The 20,860-nt window shown below is 44.8% G+C and overlaps 1 protein-coding gene across 1 annotated transcript in view; it reads left to right on the top strand.

Moving 5' to 3' along the window:
- mef2d (myocyte enhancer factor 2d) overlaps positions 1 to 20,860 on the top strand; it is a 79,100-nt gene that overhangs the window by 55,327 nt on the left and 2,913 nt on the right. The window contains 6 exon segments of the mRNA XM_061081470.1: positions 3,631 to 3,859; positions 5,456 to 5,509; positions 10,757 to 10,935; positions 15,019 to 15,121; positions 15,503 to 15,668; positions 16,939 to 17,007. Coding sequence (XP_060937453.1) covers positions 3,631 to 3,859; positions 5,456 to 5,509; positions 10,757 to 10,935; positions 15,019 to 15,121; positions 15,503 to 15,668; positions 16,939 to 17,007 — 800 coding nt within the window.

The following is a 20,860-nucleotide window of genomic DNA, read 5'->3' as shown; positions in this document are numbered from 1 at the left end:
ACTGAATAAATACATCGGCAGAAGAATAAACACCAATAACACGAGAAGCCTCTCGGTGTTAAGTGTTTCCTGCGAGGAGACCGAACAAGTCGTATATAAATATGTTTTCATCAGTAAACATTAACGACCTCGGCTGTGATATGATAATTTGCAGAGCTGCTTCTCTCTGGCGTCTCGTTTCGGTGCCGGCGACCCCCCCGCCCCTGCAGTGGGCTCAGAACACATTCTGTAATTTCACACCACGAAAAAAAAGCGTCAGAAATATATAAATATCCCAGTTGATTATGTGTTTTTGGAGCCGCAGATAAAACCGTCTTCATTTGAATTAGACTCAGAGCTTTTATCTCCTTCATCTTTATTCACATATCAGGAAAGTTGGAGGCGAGAGTCAGGGGATGAGGAACTGAGAACAAGTTTACTGGTCAACCGCTGTAACATCTGAAGGTCACACACACGTGTCTCCTCCGCTGCTAACGAGTAGGATGCGACAAACTTAAGTTGGAAAAGCAAAGTTGCTTTCAAAGGCTTTGAGGACCAGAGGGAGAGAGAAGAGGAAGTGGGTCGTGAGTTTAATTCCTTCAGATTCACCTTTGCCTCCAGGAAACACGACCTGGTTGATCCGGCTCCTCGTGTTCTGTCCCCTCGTCCCACAGCAGAGGCCTCGAGCCTCTCAGTTCAGCTCCCAGTTCAACTCCCAGTTCAACTCCCAGTTCAACTCCCAGTTCAACTCCCAGTTCAACTCCCAGTTAAACTCCCAGTTCAACTCCCAGTTCAACTCCCAGTCCATCATTCACCCAACAGCTTCTTATTTATTTCATTCCTCTTCTGCGTTAAATCAGCAAGATGACGGCCAGCGGCCAATTAACCCTCCTGTCCACTAGGAGCAGCGCTGGTGATGAATGGAGTTGGAGTGGCTGCGTGTAAATTCACATGTAATTTGCCAGAGACATGGATTAATGCTCAGAGGGGGGGGGGGTGCTCGGTGCGGGCTCGGTGCAGGGCAGGGTGAGGACAAATTTAAAATTCAAATTCATATTCAGAGACAAAGTGAAGAGGGTCTGTGGTTATGTCACCAAATCTCCTGGCAACCGGGGGCTGGCGCCATCATGGAGGAAGTGGCCGAGAACAAATTATGGTCGGACCGAAGAAAGTTTAATAAGTTATAAGTTATATAAGTCACCACAACATGTAGATTTTCAATATAATTCAGTTTGTCTGCATCAAATCTAGTATTTTAGTTTCCTGTGAGTTTCATTTTCACCATGTAATATCAAATCATGTAGTTTATTTTGCCATCTTGCAAAAGTTGAATTAAATAAAATAGAAATAAAATAGAAAGATTAAAAACAGGAAATAGCACCAAAGTTCTTCCCTGTTCCAACACATCCTCCAGTCATTTGTCGGGAAGTCGGTCGGTCGTCTAATTCGTCCTTTTCGCCCGAATCATTGCGTTCACGCAGGTTTTTTTTAACGCAGCTAAAGACGCTAACGAGCTAAATGTGTCAGGACCCCCCCCCCTCCCCCGAGCCGCTGTGAGGTTGAATCCCCCTTCTGGTGCTGTATGCTCCTTGTTTACACACCTCCATCCCCTCTGCACTAACCCCTCACCGCTCTCATCCACCCTTCCATTCATCAACGCCATCCGCCCCCCCCCCCCCTCCCCTCCCCAACCCGCCCTCTGCTTGGCCGGTGTGCAGTGGTGCAGTGCTGTTAGCTGTTAGCTGTTAGCTGCTAGCTGTTAGCTGCTATCTTCACCCCTCACAGCTCCGTCATGGAAGACCTTCCCTTCATCCCAGGAACAGATCCACCTTCATCCTTCTGCTGCAGATTCCGAGTCAAGGATTAATAATTATCAAATAAGTTTTCGGGAGTTTTGCTGCAAAAATTAGAAAGTTTCCTGGAGAACAGTCAAGTTTTCACTCTGCTCCATAGACTGATCATAATGGACGAAATGACAGCTCCCCGAAAGTGAAGCCAAAACATCTCGATCGCCCCCTGGTGGCTTGCTGGGTCATAAACCCCTCCTCCTCCTCCATGTTAGCAGATGGGACATAGACCAAACTAAACGATCAGAGGGGACGTTAAAATAATGATTCTCAAAGATGGTTTCTGTCGTTTCAGGTCGTTCTTATCTCTAAAGTTTGTTCTAGTGTTTCAGATCAGTTTGGTTTTAATGAGTTGTTTAAAAACGGGCCGAGACGTGATGATTGACAGCTGGGACTGGCTCCTGATTGGTCGAGGGGGCGTACTGACGGGAGCTCGGTGCCACGGCTCCTGTCTCTGAGTCACTTTGTCTCTGTTCTAGTTCACCGGGAGGAGGTGGAGACACGTTGTCCGTCTTTCTTCACAAGGGCCAATAAACCAATAATTACCAATAAATTCCTCAGGCTGTAATTAATATGAAATTAAAGTCATTAAAACGAAGCATTAGCAGAGATATGATCTCCTTCAGTCTCACTCGCTTCTCATTGGCTTCCGTCCATGTCGTCTCTCTCTCCTCTCCTCCCTCCGAGCGAGCGAGGGATCAGGGACAGGAAGGTGCCCTCGTCCTCCTCCAGAGTTAAACTGGGTCTCAGGCAGTTCCAGTGCAGATCAGCCCTGGCCCACATTCTAAATATAGAAGTCCTGCTTTCAGATAAAGTTGGAACCGGGTGAAACGGGTTGGAGGGCTGGACGACCCGAGGTCCTCGCCCTTGATTTTATTATTTGTATTTACGTTCCCGACCCTGGTCCTGGTCCGGAGGTTTCCACCTTCACGGGTCGGCTCCGCTAACGAGGTCGGGCCGTTAGAAACTTTTTAAAGAGAAGTTCTTCAACCCCGGGGGGTTTCAGCGAAGTTAGGGAGACGAGGGAGAGGGGGGGGTGCAGCTGGAATGTGACACTCACGCTTTGAAACGTCACCAATAACCTGCTGCTGCTGCCACGAGAGATTTAACCTGGCATGAGGCGTGAGAGGCGCCACAGCTTTTCACCAAGTCACCGTGCATGTTAAAAACTGAGCGAGTGTGTGTGTGTGTGTGTGTGTGTGTGTGTGTGTGTGTGTGTGTGTATAAGAGAGATTTATGTGTTTTCAGTCACTTGAGGAGTTGTTTTTCCAAAACCTTCCATCCTGAACCAAAATCCTCTGCTCCTAAACGACCTGTTTCCAGCGTGTTTGCATGTTTCATGCGTCTGAGAACAAATTACAGAGACCTGACACGTCCGACTCCGGCAGATTGATTTCCTGTCGTGATGAGAAACAGAGGCCGACAAATTAATCACACAAAACTCTGTTCTAATGACGTGAGTTTAAAACCCTGTCGCCGTCTGGAAAGATGTAAATCAAACTGTAAACCTGTGATTTGTAGTTATGGTCAGAAACAGGAAGCGTTCAGCGTCTAAATGACTCATTAAAAACCAGTGACGTCTTCAGCTCAGCAACAGGAAGAGATGGAAAGTCACTTTCTTCTTCTTCATCTTTTCATTTCATTAGAAAAGTTTCTGACACTAAATTTGGTTTTGGAAAAACTCTTCTTGTTGTGATTGGTTGTTTTAAATTATTGGTTGTGTGTGTGTGTGTGTGTGTGTGTCAAGGTTAAACATTCACTCAACACACTCTAAGCCCCCCCCCCTTCCCTCTCTCTCCACCAGTCTAGCATCCCACAGCCCACCTTCTCCATGCCAGTCACCGTGCCAGTATCCAATCAGAACGCGGCGGCGGCCCTCCAGTTCAGCAACAACCCCGGCGGCGCCCTGGTCACCACCACCTCCTTCGTCACCTCCACCCTCACAGACCCCCGCCTCCTGTCACCGCAGCAGCAGCCGGCGCTGCAGAGGAACACCGGCTCACCGGGGTTGCCGCAGCGACCAGCCAGCGCAGGTGAGACGGCGCTCGGGTTCAAGTTTGTTTCTGTGCAGCTCAACAACACGTCTTTGGTTTCAAAAGAATAAACTTCTAGTTTCCTTATTATAGTTTTTCTATTTGCAGCCTCAAACTCTGGTTTTGTCATTTAGAATTACAAATTAAGAATTTAAAATCCGTGATGAAGAAAAGTTTAATGACAAACATTAAAAGATAAAGGAATTTGTGTTCTGGTCAAATTTAGAAAAGCTCAAGGTGCCGTTCGTCTTTCCTCTTTCAACTCGTCCTGAATTGTTCCTCCAAGAGATTTTCTTAGATTAAATATAACTTTCCCTAAAACAAACCCTTGTTACCAAACCCTTATTAGTAAGAAATGTAACTTTATACTTTTGCCTTAAACCTTTTAATAAATAACTAGGAATAACAAGAAAACACAAATGCGACCAAATATATATAAAAACTTGAATTATGAAAATAAGCGTCTTCCTCACACGTCGAGGTGTGAATCTCTGAACGTCTCTTCACACCTTTAATACCCTGAGCTCATAGACCCTGTTGTCATGGAGATGTAGATACTTCAAAACATTCTTCAATAAGGTTTTTTTTGTGTTATGATCCCCCCCCCCCCCCCCCCTGTGAGTCAAAGACCTGTTAATGTGACGTGTGTGTTTCATGGAGGATTTTCTGAGCAGCAGATTGAGCTCAGAAGTGAGTGTTCACCTCTAATAAGAGCAGCCGGCCTAACGATGACAGGAATCTGAGGCTGCTGCTGCATCTGTGTGGCAACCCCCCCCCCCACCATGCGACTAAAAGGATTTGTGTCCCAATTTTTGCGTCTCAGACAAGGTTACTTATCGAGCTTTGTTCCGAGCAGCGTAATCTCATTGTAAGTCAGAATTAGGTGATGTAACGAGCAACAAATGCATTACAGCATCTTTCATAACATGCCGAGGGAAGAAGGTTCCTCAGCCGCATGGAGCAGAGATGCATCGGTTCCTGGTGTTGTTTCCATGCGTCGACCAATCGTGTTCAGTGACCCTTAACGACCCCGGGTTATAAAACACACAGACACATTGGGCCGTGCAGAGGTCGAGCACTTTCATCTACTGACGCTTCTCAAGCAGTAATAACGGATTTATTCCTTTTTGTCGGCAGAACAAGCTGAAAACACACGATCACGAAGCATTAGCTGCCTTTTTAAACATCTGGCAGACACAGAGTATCTTGGCCTATTCATTCTGAGTCATTTTTGAGACCAATAGAAAGTATTATTTCCTCGGTTTTGGAAAAAACAAAACAAAAAAAGGAGATGGAATCTGGAGCTGGGTGAAAGTTTTCTGAGGTTTTATCAAACACGCTGTAAATATAAAGATGATTCTTCTGGGTCAACATCGTTTTTTTTTCCCACAAATTAAATATGAGCGTGATGAGATTTTTTTTCAAGTGGTGAGATTTAAAAGTCTGGTGCTTCACTGACTGAAGTGAGTTTCCTTTTAATGATGTCCTTGATTTAATGATTCTCTCTCAGTTACTCATATGCATTTTAGATAAAGATTTAGATATGAAATGTTTTTAAGTGTCGTGATATCGACTGATCTGTGTGTTCTGTTCCAGGGGCTCTGTTAGGAGATATGGGGAACTCAAACGGAGGGTGTCCGAGTCCAGTCCGTAAGTAGAGCTGCTCATTTCTCGTAACTCGCATTTCTACTGAGGAACACAGACACACACACACACACACACACACACACACACACACACACACACACACACACACACACACACACACACACACACATACACACACACCTGCTCCATCAGGTCGTCCACCCCGCTGTTCTCTGCTCTCTGGATTTTCTCTGGACTTTAAAAAGGAAATTATTTTTAAGCCTCACATTCAGCAGACTGAGGTTTACAGGATATTTTGTGTCTCTCTCACACACACACACACACACACAAACACACACACACACACACAAACACACAAGCATGAAAGCACCTGTTGGCTGCCGACAGCTGACGGTCACAGAACAAGCTGCTTGTAAACAGCCCAGAGAACAGAATGGGTTTCAGGGTTTCGGGTTGTGAGGGAGTTGGAGAGCGAACAGGAAAACTCCGCAGCTGTTTTCATGTGACTGTTGTTTCCAGAGCTTCATGTTTTTTTTAGATTAGATTCAACTTTATTGATATTGCACAGTACAAGTACTTATACAACGAAATGCAGTTTAGCGTCTAACCAGAAGTGCAAAAAAAAGGCAGTAAAAGTGCAGAGTATTGTGCATATTAAAGTGAAAATGTAAATAAATAGGATCTGTACAGTAAGAAATATATATGGAAAATTACAGTATTAACAGGAATTGTAAGATATAAGGACGATGAATACACTATGAGCAGGATAAAAATATAAATATATATAAATATGAATACACTATAGGTGGGGTAATACAGTAGTAAAAAGTAACAGTAAGTATATGAGTATTGTGCATCAACGTTGTTGTTGTCAATGTCAATGTTTGAACCCGAGCTCCACATGTTCCTCTCTGTTCGTCCACGATGGAAAATCAGATCAGATTTAATCTGTTCGATTGAATCAGAATCAGAATCAGAAGGTATTTATTGTCAAGTAGGTTTTATTGCCAAGTACGTTTACACCTACCTGGAATTTGCTCTGGTTATTGGTGCATACAATGAACATAGAAACATAAAAACACAATAAATACACCATACATAAGAAAAACAATAAAAAACAACATATATTTACTCACTATTTACTTCTTATTTACTCACTTTTACTAATATTTATACAAAGTAACATTTATTTAGACATAAACATATCTATATAAAAATATACAAAAGATATAAAAAGTGAAGTATAGAATGTGAAGTATTTCACTCCGTTATTCACTATCCACGGTGAGTTATCAAATTCATGTCATTATATCAAAGAACATGTAAAGAAACACAAAATAAAACCAGCAGTTAATCAGCCCCACGGACTCTGTGGGTATATTTTGATATATTTTGACTTCCTGGGTATTTTCATGGAACTTTTACCCACAGAGGTTTCGATGTGTTTGTGTATTTTAGAATCACACACTCGACTCAGACGTCTGAACCTTCTCTCTCTTCCTGAACCTGCACATAAACAACAGCAGCAGCAGCAGCATCAGGAACCAAAAGTCCGTCAGTTGTTTTTCCTGAGTTTTAAAACCCTGGTGCTCCTGACGCCCCCCCCCACCCCTGTCTCTCTCAGCTGTTCCCCCTCGTCTCCTCTCAGGAGTAATCTGAGGCCCCGCCCCCCCGACTGTCCCTGGTCTTGGCACAGGTCTCTCCTCAGAGGTGACTTTGACACTGGCCAGAGCTTCTCTTTAAATCCCATTAGCCGGGACAGATAGCGGCAGCCGGCCGGAGGCAGCAGATACGGTCGCAGGTGTTTTTTAACTGTTTCATTCTCTTGATTAACGTTGTTTCAGGAGAAGACGTCAACAAAACATTCATATCTGTATTAACTTTAGTAATATTGATTAAGTTCTTCGAGGCACAGAATGAAAGATAATTTACTTTCTATCTGACGGACACATGAGTGAAGTGTTGAAGTAAATATTACGTGAGATTATTTGTTTAAAGTGAAATTTCTGTGTCTCTGGAAATTAATAAATTCCTTTAGAATGCATTGTAATTTTAAAACCGTTATTAACATATGTGATCAGAGAGCAGTTGTATAGTTTAGTTCACAGATCAGAAAGAGTTTCTTGGTCGTTCTCCGGCTCTTTGTTGATTCTGTCGCTCACAAAGGAAACGACAAAACTCACATTAATGAAGTTTTCACGAGTGGATTTCACCGGTTTGGTTTTTCCTGTTCACTTCTCGGTGTTGCTGATTGTTTCTCTCAGGACCAGTTAGCACTGCTGCTGCTTTTCACAGTGTGACACAGATTTTAGGTGTTTTCAGATGTTCTCTAAATAACTTTTAGTATGAGTGAGTCCTCTTACCAGGACTCACTCAGTCATATTGTTTATATTGGTGCTTCTATAACCACAGAATAATCTGAAAGACTTTTTGAAAAGAACATTTCCCCGTGTGGATAAAGAAAGTTTGGCTGCATTGAGATTCATCTGTTCCAGATTTAAACTTCTCACCAAACGCACGAGTTAAGTTCCTGAGCACAGAAACAGTTTTAAGTGATTGTTGTCATGTGATCAGCTCTCAGAGACTGAGCTTCACTCTGATTGGATGATTCCAGTCACGACTCTTGAACTGTCATGAGTCAAAACACTAAACCTCCTAGTCCCAGAGAAACCAGCCCAGGTGACCCATCTGCCTGCTTCACTCTCTTTGTCCCTTATCCCAACCACGGCTTCTTTCTATCGTTCCTCTCGCCCTCTTCCACTCTGTTCATCTTTTATTCTTACCCTCTTTTCCCACTTCTCCAGAAGTTACTTTTCATCCCCTCCCCTCCTCTTCCCTCCTCGGCTCTTCACTCCTCACTCGTTCCTTTCCATTTTTCAAACTTTTCCTTCCATCTTCTCCCCTCTACTGCCCTCGCCTGTTCTCTCTCTCCCTCCCTCCCTGTCCTCCTCCTCCTCCTCCCTCGGTTCTGTCGTTCTCAGCTGTTGTCCAGGGACTCAGGGCTCCGGGAATGTCACCATTGACGTCACACGGCATTCCACACATTCTCACGCCCAGCCTCGCGTAATAGGAGACATCAACCACACACACACACACACACACACACACACACACACACACACACACACACACACACACACACCCACTGAAGATACTCACACATTTACACATGCAAAGGACACAGAAAGACACAAACCAACAGTCAACATATATATCTATAAAGTCAGAAACACTTGTGTCTGACTCAGACTTTGAAAACGTGGCTTAAGTTTTAGTTTTAGTTTGAAAACTCCGGGTTGAGTTTTATTCAGGAAACGACTTTTTGTAAACGCAGACGTCCACATTCTCTTCCTGATTGGTTCTTATCAGTCACATGACTCGTCGTCGCTCCATGAAAAACAATCCTAGCTCTAACTTTTCACCATCGCTGTTCCTCATTTCCTCATTGATAGTATTTTGAGTAACTAAGCTACTAGCTGCAGATTAGACGATCTACTTCCTGTTTCCACCACGACATGTGACCTGTGTTTTCAGGTGTGTTTGTGTGGACGGAGATTATTTCTCATGCGAAGCTAAACCACTCGTCTGGATTGAGATCGATTTAAAATCAAAAAGATCCTCTGACCTCTGTTGGAGTTTCCTTCACACGAGAGAGTTTTCAAACTTTAACTGATTTAAAAAAAGGAGGATGACTCTTCACCTTTATTGATTGAGTTTGTTCCAGTTGTTTTTCTTTTGAGCAACAGATTATCAATAACTTGTTTAATATGAATAATGACAAGTTAGTTAACTAACCAGTGACTTAAAACCATCTCCTCTCCGTTGTTCTGTTCTTCGTCTGTAAGCTTCCTCTCTCTCCCTCCATCGCTGCACCCTCAAATCTCTGCCTCCTTCTACCCCCCCCTCCCTCCTCCTCCTTCCCACTTAGCTGATAGCAGAGGTAGAGTTGGCTTGTTGTTATTGTCAGGTTTGGTTTGGTGTGTGTGTGTTTTTGTTTCCCTGGAGTGTGTGACTGAGATGAAGCAGAGTCACATGCCGCTGTCGTCTGGAGGCAGCGTCATGGAGAACTGCTATCTGCTATCACACACACACACACACACACACACTCTGCCTCTCGTGTGTGTGTGTGTGTGTGTGTGTGTGTCTCTGTGTATGTCTGTGTGTGTGTGTCAGGGCTGGGAAAGTCCCCTCTGTCCCTCCTTCATACACTCTGTGCCTGAGTCTCTGTTTGAATCAGCGTCTTATTTTAACCTCAGCCGCACGGACAGGCTGCTGTCTGCTGGAGTCCTGTTGTCATGACACCCAGATCCGCAGCTCAGCTCGACAATCGTAAAGCAACACACAGTAACACACAGAAACACACAGCAACACACAGAAACACACAGCAACACAACCGGGAAGATCCAAGAGTCTTTCAAACTTATACCACACAAGTCAAATAGATATATGGATATCAACGGATTGTAATATGAATATAACTCATTAAACTATGTTTGTTGTTCCACTTGTGTTGCAGAAACTATAAAAACACATCAGTGAGTCACACTCTTGCTCGGCTGAAGTTTATTTTGACTCAACCCAATAACTGTGGTTTATTAGAAGCATGTGAAACAAGAGCAGCCCTCAGAGATCACATCCCTCCGTCAACACCAACGTCATATCTAGAAAAGTTGAACAAAGTTAATACATTCCTGGATTCTTACTCAAATCTGCTCCGAAGAAAGAAAATCAGTGGAGTAGTTTTTGTGTATCGCTGCTGACAGACAAACCGAAGTCGACACAACCGCCTTGACAGACGTAGCATCGACTTTAGAGGAAGAGATGGAGGGACGAGTGTGTGTGTTTGTGTTTATCAAGCACCGAGATGACGGAAACGACAGGAAAAGGTGGAGAGAGAGAGAGAGAGAGAGAGAGAGCGAATGGAATAGTTGTGGGGCGAGCTAGGCATGGTTCTGATGTGAAGGAGCAGCAGAGAATCAGAAGCGCCGCCAGCAAACGCTGTTTGAGCTGCGGAAACGTGGAGGAGCGTGTGGTGCGACAGAGCGCTCCAACTCGCTAACGAGAAGATACACACACACACACACACACACACTCACACACACACACACACACACACACACACACACACACACTAAACACATCAAAACAGACGAGTACACAACCTAAAACCTCTCTCTCTCTCTCTCTCTCTCTCTCTCTCTCTCTCTCTCTCTCTCTCTCTCTCTCTCTCTCTCTCTCTCTCTCTCTCTCTCTCTCTCTCTCTCTCTCTCTCTCTCTCTCTCCCTCCAGCGAACGGCTACATCAGCGCCAGGGCCTCCCCAGGCCTCCTCTCCGTATCCAACGGCAACAGCCTGGGCAAAGTGGTCCAGGCGAAGTCTCCGCCTCCGCCCAACCAGCAGATGGTTAACAGCCGCAAGCCGGACCTGAGGGTCATCACCTCGCAGAGCGGCAAGAGCCTCATGCAGCTGGTGAGGAGACGAGTGACCACGGCAGCAACACGGGCACAAAACCACCAACATGTGGTCAGATCATAACCTGTTATTATTATTATTATAAATGCTGGTGTGTAAATGAATGGGACAAAAACTGGTGACACTGCATCACTACAACACGAATGTCCACTTAAAGTAAATTTTTCCGCCTTGTTTGCTTTTCAATTTGTCGATTCAGACATAATAGTTTTTCTCTGTAAAAGTAAATTAACATTAAGTGAACATTTCGTGATCTAAGAACCATTCATGAACATCCCAACATTTATAAACATGAGACCAAGGTTCATGAATACCAGAATTTCCCTTTAACTCAAAATCAGAGTTCCTGGACGACAATCTGACGGTTAAAAGCATAGACATATATAAAGACTAGATGTCTCGTCTGCGTTGCCGACCAACGGAGCCGGACGTCACCACATGGCGGCCATCTTGCCAGAGGTTGCTCGCTCACCCATAACATTGTGTTGGTTGTGTTAAATAACCATAACTTACTCAATTTTCAACCGATTTTGAAACGGTCTGGTTTGTTATAAAAGTCAGAGATGTAGTTATCACACTGCATAAATTATTACATTTTTTTAGAAAATAACATAATTATTCATAAGTATGCAGTGTCATATCTGCATCTCTGACGTTTATAACAAACCAGACCGTTTCAAAATCGGTTGAAAATTGAGCAAGTTATGGTTATTTACCACTACCAACACAATGTTATGGGTGAGCGAGCTGCCCCCTAGCAAGATGGCCGCCATGTGGTGACGTCCGGCTCCGTCGAACGAGACATCTAGTCTTTACATATGTCTATGGTTAAAAGATCCAAGGTTTTAAAAAAGATTCACATTCAGTGATTTTCCTGTCGTCTCCTGCAGAGAAAACAAAGTTTAGTATCAAGAAGTCAGAGTGAAGTTTGGTTTAAACATGTGAAATCTGATACTCGAGCTGTTGATAAAGATTCTGTAATAGCTGCGTCAGCGTCGGTGTCACAGAGAAGATCAAGTGTTGCATCAGAAGCTGTAATCTCATGCAACGCGTCTCCATGACGATGACCCACCCTCCACCGACTCCATCTTTGGTTACGGGTCAGTTTGTTTTAGCAACGGTTCTGTTTTGATCTCTCGTGACGCTCGTGTTGTTCTGGGTCACACTTCTCACACTGTTCCTCTCGCAGTGTCTCATTGTGCTCGTGATGTCATCTCACATAATGAACAGGTGGAAGTCATCAGGGTTTTTTGCGGCAGAGACGTTCAGGAGAAGTCAATGATTTTAATAGACCCTGGATCCACTTCATTGATTCTTTACTGCAGTGATGTGAGGAGTCTGCTTCCCGACGCCTCAGGCTCAACGTCCAGGGTCGTAGTCGAGCTGTTGAATCCATCAGATGATAACAGTTCATGATGGAGAAGAATCTGAGCAGCTGGAGTGCCTCAAACTTAAGTTGAGATTTTTAAAAGGACAGAATATGATTTTATTTAACAGTTAATTTAGATTTTTACTGACAGAAACCTGAAAACAAAGTAGAAAGTGACTCAGCAGAACTTGAACCATCCGCCAAGGAGATAAACATGAACATCCATGATATTAAACATTGTAGAAAGGTCTTGTCTTATAATGTTAGAACATCTCCTGGATCTGCTCCTTTTGACCTGATCTGCACCAACAGTTATTGAGTTCTCTCCTGACCGATGTCCCCTCTTCCACCAAGTTGTGTGGAAGTCTGTTGAGCAGTTTTTGTGTAATCCTGCTGAAAGACAAACAACAACCTGGTCTCTTTGACGTGTGGTGGACAGGGACAGTGTGTTTCCTCCCTCTGTTGTGTGAGTCAACATCTGGATCCAGGCGTTAGTCGGCCGGTCGCTCGGTTCAGCTCCATCCCTGCAGGTCTCGCTCAGGACCGGACTCTAGTAGACGATTGCTCATGTTTGGCTGTAACGTAACTGTCGTCTGTTTTTCACTCCTCCTCCTCCTCCACCGGCCGTGGCAGACAGAGGAAGAGCTGGAGTTGGTGAGTGAGGTGAATAGACCTGTAGACCTTTAGCCTGGAGGGTGTGTTGTGGATCTCACTGAGCATGAGTGTGACGCCGTCAGCAAAGTGCATCCCCCGTCCGAGGTCGAGTCCTTGGCGACGGCGACAGAAAAGCCGTGAGGACGTGAGAGCGCACGGAGAAGAACCGTCAGCTGGTTGTCATGGTTACTGCACGACTCCGGGTTCACAGGCTGGACTCTACATTCACCTTCAGGACCAACTTTTACATTTAATCACTTTACCTTCATTCAGCTAACGCACACAAGTCCAAAGCAACTGAAAATAAATCAATTCAAAGTACAGCTGGATATTATACAAATCTGAGATTTAAATAAATAATAAAGTTAACAGTCAGTGGGTTTTATTGGTGGAAGTAATCTAATCGTGGGAAAAATCTGCTTTTCGTCTGGAGTGAACTCAGATAAGACCTTGTTCAGATTTCACTATTAACACACTTTTAAAATCAAATAGTTATTTATGTGAGAGTCATTCCTCCCTCTGAGCTCCTGACACGTCTTCAGATATAAAACCGTTTGAACGTTAGATTTTAATTTTTGTAATATTTAAAAAGTTAACGCTGTGTTTTCTGCAGTTTTTCATCTCAGAAATCTACCCCGACGTTCAGTCTTTGCTCCATAAATATATTGCTTCAGAAGAAAATGTTGTTCCAACACATTTTTCAAATAGCAGTAAATAAAAGTCGTCTTAGCGGCGCAGTGGAGTCCAGCCTGAAGGAACCAGAGCAACCAGCTGACTGTGAGAGAAGCTGCTCAGCATGTTGTGCATGTGTGGATTCATCTGAGGACCAGAGTGAAGACACGTCCCAGAACGTTGGACACACACACACGGACACGTTGGACACACACACACGGACACGCTGACCCACACACAGGACGCACACACTCACACATGCATGCTGACATGTGTTCATGCATGTTTCTCAGCAGGAACACACACAGACATTCCTCAGAACAAACACATGCCTCACATCCTGTGTTCCTCCCTGCACACATTTATGCACATTCTTTAACACATTCTCTCACACACACACACACACACACACACATACACAGACACACACTCATCCCTCCACCACCCCTGTCGATGCATGTGTTCCTGTCAGCATGATTCTCCAGCACGGCGTTGCCTCTCTCGACACCTTCCACCGTGACGCTGTATCACACAAGCACGCCGTCCTGGCGACAGCGTTGCCGTGCCAACGCCACCTTAAGATGTGAGACACTTCCCCGAGTGTCACAGCAAAGTTCACGAGGTTCAAAGGATCTCGTGGAACAGAAACGCTTTGAGGCCCAGTAGATTAAGAGAAATCCTCCTGTGCCTGAATAGAGAGATGATTAACATAGATAAATATCTGTTGAGTTGTTAAAGCTCAGTTGAATTTCTTTCTCAGAACATTAAAAAATGTTTCTTTTCTTTGCAGCTGAAAAATCTCTGATTTGCAAAAGCAGAGGCCGAAATTAAGTCACGGATAATTACTTTTGTTTTCCTTTAAACTCGAATCAGAACGAGCTGAACACAGAGAGAAAGATCTCAGTGGTAATGAGGATCTCTGCACAGTGGGAAGCTCATGTTCACTGCTATCATCACCGCTGCTGAAGCCATGAACTCCTGCACCCGGCGCCTTGTGAGGAGGGAAAGACGACTCCGGGGGGGCGGGAGGGGGCTGGGGGGGGCTACAGCAGCAGATCCGAGGATCCAGCAGAGAAGGAGTCGGGATGAAAAGCTCACAGCGACGTTTCAGCTTCGTTAGCGAGACTCGAGATTCAAACCCTGAACTTTTCAGATGGAGTCGAGTCAGTGTCAGAAAATGCAAAATGAAACTCGGTGCTGCATGTGGAGGAGACGTAGATGATGGTGGAGTAGAAGTCTTTTATTGTGAAATCCAGATGTTCTGCATGTCGTCGTAGACCCTGTTAAACAACCTCTGCCCCCCCACTTCAGCACTACTGCATCACCTCATTCACGTCCAGTCTCCCAACACCCAACTTCCTCTGTCCATCTCTGTGTCCTCCCAGAATGCTCAGCGGCTAGGCGGATCCCTCACCACGCCGGTGGTCTCCGTGGCAACGCCCAGCCTCCTGGCGCCCTTCTCCGGCATGCAGACGGCCTACAACACCGGTGAGACCTCTCATCCTCTGAAGGAATCTGTCTGTTAGCATCAGGTCGGCCGGGAAATCTGAATTAAATAAAAAAGGATTTAACATGAAGTGAAAGATATATATATTCCTGCTGTACCGTGTGTTATGAAAATCCTAAATGTCGTGAAGAAGAAGTTGAAAACCCATCGCTGTGTGATTCCATAAACCTCCATGAATATTCACTTTGTTCGTTGTGTGCGAGCGTCTGCAGCGATTCCACTTCAAAGGTCTCCATTAATATGGATTAGCTCTGATTAATATTGATGCACCAGAAAGTTGTATGATGTAAAACAATCCTCCTCCCTCCTCCCTTCTCTCTCTCTCGCTCTCGCTCTCTCCCCCGTGTGCCTGCCCCCCTTAGAGTACCAGCTGACGAGTGCGGATCTCACGGCGCTCCAGACGTTCACGCCACCGGGGCTGGTGCCTGGCAACATGGCTGCCTGGCAACAGCAGCAGCAGCCGGCGGTCTCCCAGCAGCAGCAGCAGCAGACGCAGCAGATGAGCCTGGCGTCGCTTAGCAACTTGGTGTAAGCACCTTTTTATTTTACTTCCTGTTACAAACTCACACGCGGGACGGGATTCGCCCGAATGTCCTGACTTTGACCTTTAACCTTTAACCTTCGCACTAAAGCAACCGACTCTTCCAGCGTTCATCACCGACACGTGCACGTAACACACTTCTGTCAAATGAGGCTGTAGCCCAGGCATCACCCCAGCTGCAGTTGATTCATCTGCACCGTGACCTACATATACCCCCCCCCCCACCACACACACACACACACACACACACACACACACACACACACACACCCTTCAGCTCTGAATCCCACCGGAGTCCCATCGCTCCTGGAGCAGAGGCGAGGCTGCGAGCTGGTTTTTCTTTTTTTTATTCTGACAGTATTTCAAACTGCTGAAGCTGGACCGGCTCACATCCTCTGAAGGAACCGACTTCTTATTCGTCCGACTCAAATAAATAAAAGCAGCGAAGTGACGTCAGCTTTTGGACGAACTGGTCAGTGGATCACGTGTCGCTCTGCTGGAGTCAAAGGGAAATGAATCTGAGATCAGCTTCGGACCTTCTCCTCTGCTGTGACCTCAAATCCAAACTAGACTCCTCCCCCCTCCCCAAAATGTAATCTAAACACAATCGTGTCCCTTTATTAATCCCATTACTTTTTTCTCAATTTTTTTATCCCATTACAGTATTTTAGTGCGGAAGTTGTCGTCGTTTTTGTTTTGTTTGTGTTGATTAACCCAAATGTTTAAGTTTTATTCAGAGTTTATGTGCCACTTAAAGATTAGAGAATAAAGTGATATCGTAATAACAGGAATAGCTGTAATTGTTAGTGTTAGTTTTCAGATTTTACAAATGTATTTGTAATATTATGAGAACAAAGATGAAAGTCATAATATTACCAGAAAAAAGTCGTTGTTTGTAAAGTCAGAATTTAAAAGAAAAAATGTAACTTTATAAGAATAAAGTTGTAAATGTATAGATGTGAAGTCAGAGGCAGAATATCAGAGGAACCTGGAGCTTCTAGTAAAATTTTACTTAAGAATAAGTTTCATAAATTAGATATTATCCCACATTTATAGTTTTGATTTTGTCATCTCTCTGTTTCACATCCTCGTAGACGAGAGCTGCTTCTTAGATCAAAAACAAAAAGTCAGATTAGCGGTATTGAGTGTGAGCCGTGTGGCTAAGCTAAGCTAAGCTAGCCTGTGGTTTGCGGGAACAGCTTGTAACGGCCTCTTGTTTTGTCCCCCCCCCCCCCCCCCCCCCACTTGTCTCCACAGCATGTGGGGTGCAGAGAAACAGAACGCGGAGATGGTTAACTGCATCTCCAACTTCGCTGCTAACCTGAGGTGAATATCCCGATAGCTCCGCCCTTTTTTCCTGTCGACCTATCACCTGATTTCAGAAAGATCGGAATCGAACGTCTCTGCCTCCGTGCTGGATGTGAGATCCCGTTGGTGCTTTGCTGTGTCTGTGCTTCATTTCCCTTTCAGTCCCGCTGAAGCTGAAGTGTTTCTGAGTTCGACTCTGGTGTGGTCGTGTGAGGCGTCTCGTTAGGCTCAGGAATGAAAAGGCGTCTCTCTCTCTCTCTGGGCGCCGCTCGCTCCCCGAACACCGAACCGCGGCTCAGCTGTGCTCCGGCGACGTGCTCGCCGCATTAAAATTGAACTGCTCTTCCATTTAGCTGTCACTCTCAGGTGACAGTCGCACAGAGACTTCAGTCCCTCAGACGCTCGGAGGAGCGAGAGCCTTCAGTGGCTCGACTTCAAAAGAATCATTAAGATGTAGCTCAGCTGTTGTTTAGACTCAGATAACATTCAATGAGATACAGTTTGGTATTTGATGATCAGTTAGTAGCGTGTAACACTCGTGGGTTTTTCTAATTATTTGAAATATGCATTAATCATCTGACAAGCCCCTTAAATGCTGATATCCTCTTGTTCGGAACAATCGCTGCTAATTCGTCTCGGCACAAAGTTCAATGAAGAGATTGTTCCGACTCCGTCACATTAAAGAAGAGTAAAAATACCCGAGCGCTGCGGCAGCCGCCACCGGAGAGACAGGTTTATTTGTTTCTCTGTCTGACGATGTGAGAATTGTCCGTGAAGATATGATAATAGGTTGTTTATTGTTGTTCACAGCAGCCGTGACTCCAGGGGCTCGTCTGAAAACTCAGGATATAGACTCAGAACGTTTCTTCATGTTGTTGATGAAGTTTCACACGTAGAGGAGACGGAAAATAACAAGAAGGAAAGAAATGAATAAGAGGGAGATGATGGTAGAAATTGGAAAGAGATTCTGGAGCTTTTGGTGATGAGGTTCGATGTCGATGTAAACAAAAACATGTGATCTCCACAGAAGACCTTGACCTTTGACCTTTGACCGATCAGCTTCAGTCTCTGGAAACTCGTGATTGTTATTTTTCTCCTTTCCAAGAAAACCATCGGTAGAATAACGACCCTGAAATAAAAACCATCAGCTTTAATTGTGAGTTCTGAATGAATCATATTCAGAATCCGAGATGTTCCTGGGAACATTGGGAACAACCGTCAGGACCTGTCTGAGCGAGCGAGGTTTTAAATTTAGCCGTAACGATGCAGGCCAGACGTTTCCAGATGTTTCCAGATGTTTTCCGCCTCGTCAGCGCTGACACGACCACGAGCAGCAGCAGGTTCTCTGTGGCGTGCGTGGGATCGGAGCGACAGAACAACTGTCACTTAAAAGAAAGCGAGCGCCACAGAAATGCGGTGAAGATTTTTTCCCAGCTCGCCAAACTGCTCCTCGGCAGAATGGAAACATCTCGCCGTCCTAGGACAGCACGCCAGCCGTGGGCGCCGAGCACGCCGCGGCTGCTCCGGCGTGTTTCTGATTCACTCGCAGCCTCACAGCGAGCGAACAAGCCCCGTCCAATCAAAAAGCTGATTGACAGCTTGGCAGCCGGCCTCGCCCCTTCGCTGTCGTCCACACTTCTCCTCGCCGCGGGCGCCACGAGGAAATGATTTCTGTCATCCCGCCCCCCCCCCCCCCCACCCCCCTGCTCATCCCCCTTTTTTAATCATCCTCCTTCCACTACTTCCGCCTATCTGCTTATTTCCTGCTCTTTTGTCGGGCTCAGTTTAATTTGGCGGACACCTGTTGACTCTCCTCTTCCCCCTCCATCGCCAATCTAAATGTTAATGTCACGGCCCCCCCCCCCCCACCACCACCTCTCCACCCCCCCCCCCCCCCCCCCGGCTGTCGAGTTGAACTTGTCTCTTTGTGTAGACGAGTTCTCTGGACGCTGTTTGTCGCAGGATGTTTGTGCTTTTTTCTCACTTTGTGCGTTTGCTTCAGCCGCTCACGCAGATCTGCCCCGAAAGAATCATGATCAGTGACGTCTGAAGCTTCGTCCCTTTGCTCATTTCACCTCCTGTCTGTTGTTCACACTCTCCTGCTTCCTCTCTCTCTCTCGGCTGCGGTTTCAGAGGAAACAACAGAAAAACACTCGGAACACGTTGTGTAAATCACTTGAAGGAGACACAGTTCAATTCACACACATCAGAATAAATCCTCCCTGACGACTCAAACCATTTGAATTTGATTTCAGCACCGAACACACGACCTGTTTACTCATCACGGTGATTTAAGATAAATTAAATATCAGACTGAAATGTGTTCAGAAATGTGTTCAACGTGTTCAGAAATCTCCGAACACGTTGGATTCTAACAAGCGGAGGATGAGTTCTTCTTCCTGTTATGAAACCACTCAGCGGGAGCAGAGCCTCTGAATTCATAATCTTAAACACAGTGAATCCACAGCTTGTTCCTTTAATGAAGGGAATCCTCAGCGGCTCCTTCCAGCTTCACAGAAAAAACAAAATGATGTTCACGTCTATTTCTTCTGACGTTTAAAAACTGCATCGCGTGTGGACGCCTGTCGACTTTGTGTCATCACCGGCTTAAAGACGTCCTGCTTGGTCTCGGTGAGAGTGGAGCAGCTGTCGGCCCGGTCGGTTCTCTGGAGTAACAATGTGTGGACCGACCCCCCCCCCACCCCACCCCCCCTTCCTGCTGTTCTGGCTTTCTGAAACTTGCTTGTCTCTTTTCTCCACCTCCCTCCACAGCTTGGCCTCTCAGTCCAACTTGCTCTTTGGCAGGGAGGACGGCCTCTGCTGGTACTGTCACTCACACTTCCTACACTTCACACGACTCGACCGCTTTCCCAAAGTCTCGGCTGCTCAGAGGAACCTCCAGCTGCTCGATAAACTGTAAACTATAAACTATTAACTATTAACTATAAACTATAAACTATAAACTATAAACTATAAACTGTCCACAGAGGAGAAGCTCAATCTGAAACCTGGAGTCAGAACTAAATCAAAACCTCTCACGTTCTTTGTTTACATCCAAATCGAACAGAATAATAAGACGCATCAAACTCAACTCTGAGTCTGATGCAGTTTGTCGTTCTGTTCCTCATGAAAATTGGCAAAAGGAGATTCAAGTTTCAAGATTATTATTATCAAATACAAAACAATAACATTAAGCAGTCGCTGGCAATGAAAAGCTTGAGTCACAGGCTCTCTTCTAGCAATGCTCAATATTTACACCCAAAAAAATAAAATGGAATAAAATAGAATATCAAAAATTTAAAATAGAAAATAAAATGTATATATCTAAAAATATATATACACAGCTCAAGAGAAAAATAGAACAACAATAGTTCAATTGTGTGCAATAGGAGATCCTGAGATTCAATATTCACGATTATTATTATCAAATACTCAACAATAACATTAAGCAGTCGCTGGCAATGAAAGGCTTGAGTCACAGGCTCTCTTCTAGCAATGCTCAATAATTACACCCAAAAAAATAAAATAGAAATAGTGTAAAATAGAATATCAAAAATTTAAAATTTAAAATAGAAAATAAAATGTATATATCTAAAAATATATATCTTTGTCTCAGGTTCAGTTTGATTCACCTGCAGCTCTGAGGCCGAACAGAGAGAAGAGGAAAACCAGTTCCAGTGATTCAGTCGATCCTGAGCAACGGAAAAAAAGCATAAAATCAAAACTTTACTGATGAACAAAGGTTTTATCACAATCTGTTTTTAAATGTGCGACAGTTTCAGACAAAAAATACTGAACTGAGACCTTAGAGCTGAACTGTAGATCAGTTAAAAAGACTTAGAAGTTATTAAACACCAGAGTTTATCTCCAA

This window comes from Limanda limanda, chromosome 11 (genome assembly GCF_963576545.1).
Source record: "Limanda limanda chromosome 11, fLimLim1.1, whole genome shotgun sequence".
Classification (NCBI taxonomy): Eukaryota; Metazoa; Chordata; class Actinopteri; order Pleuronectiformes; family Pleuronectidae; genus Limanda; species Limanda limanda.
This window is presented reverse-complemented; position numbering and strand designations above follow the sequence as displayed.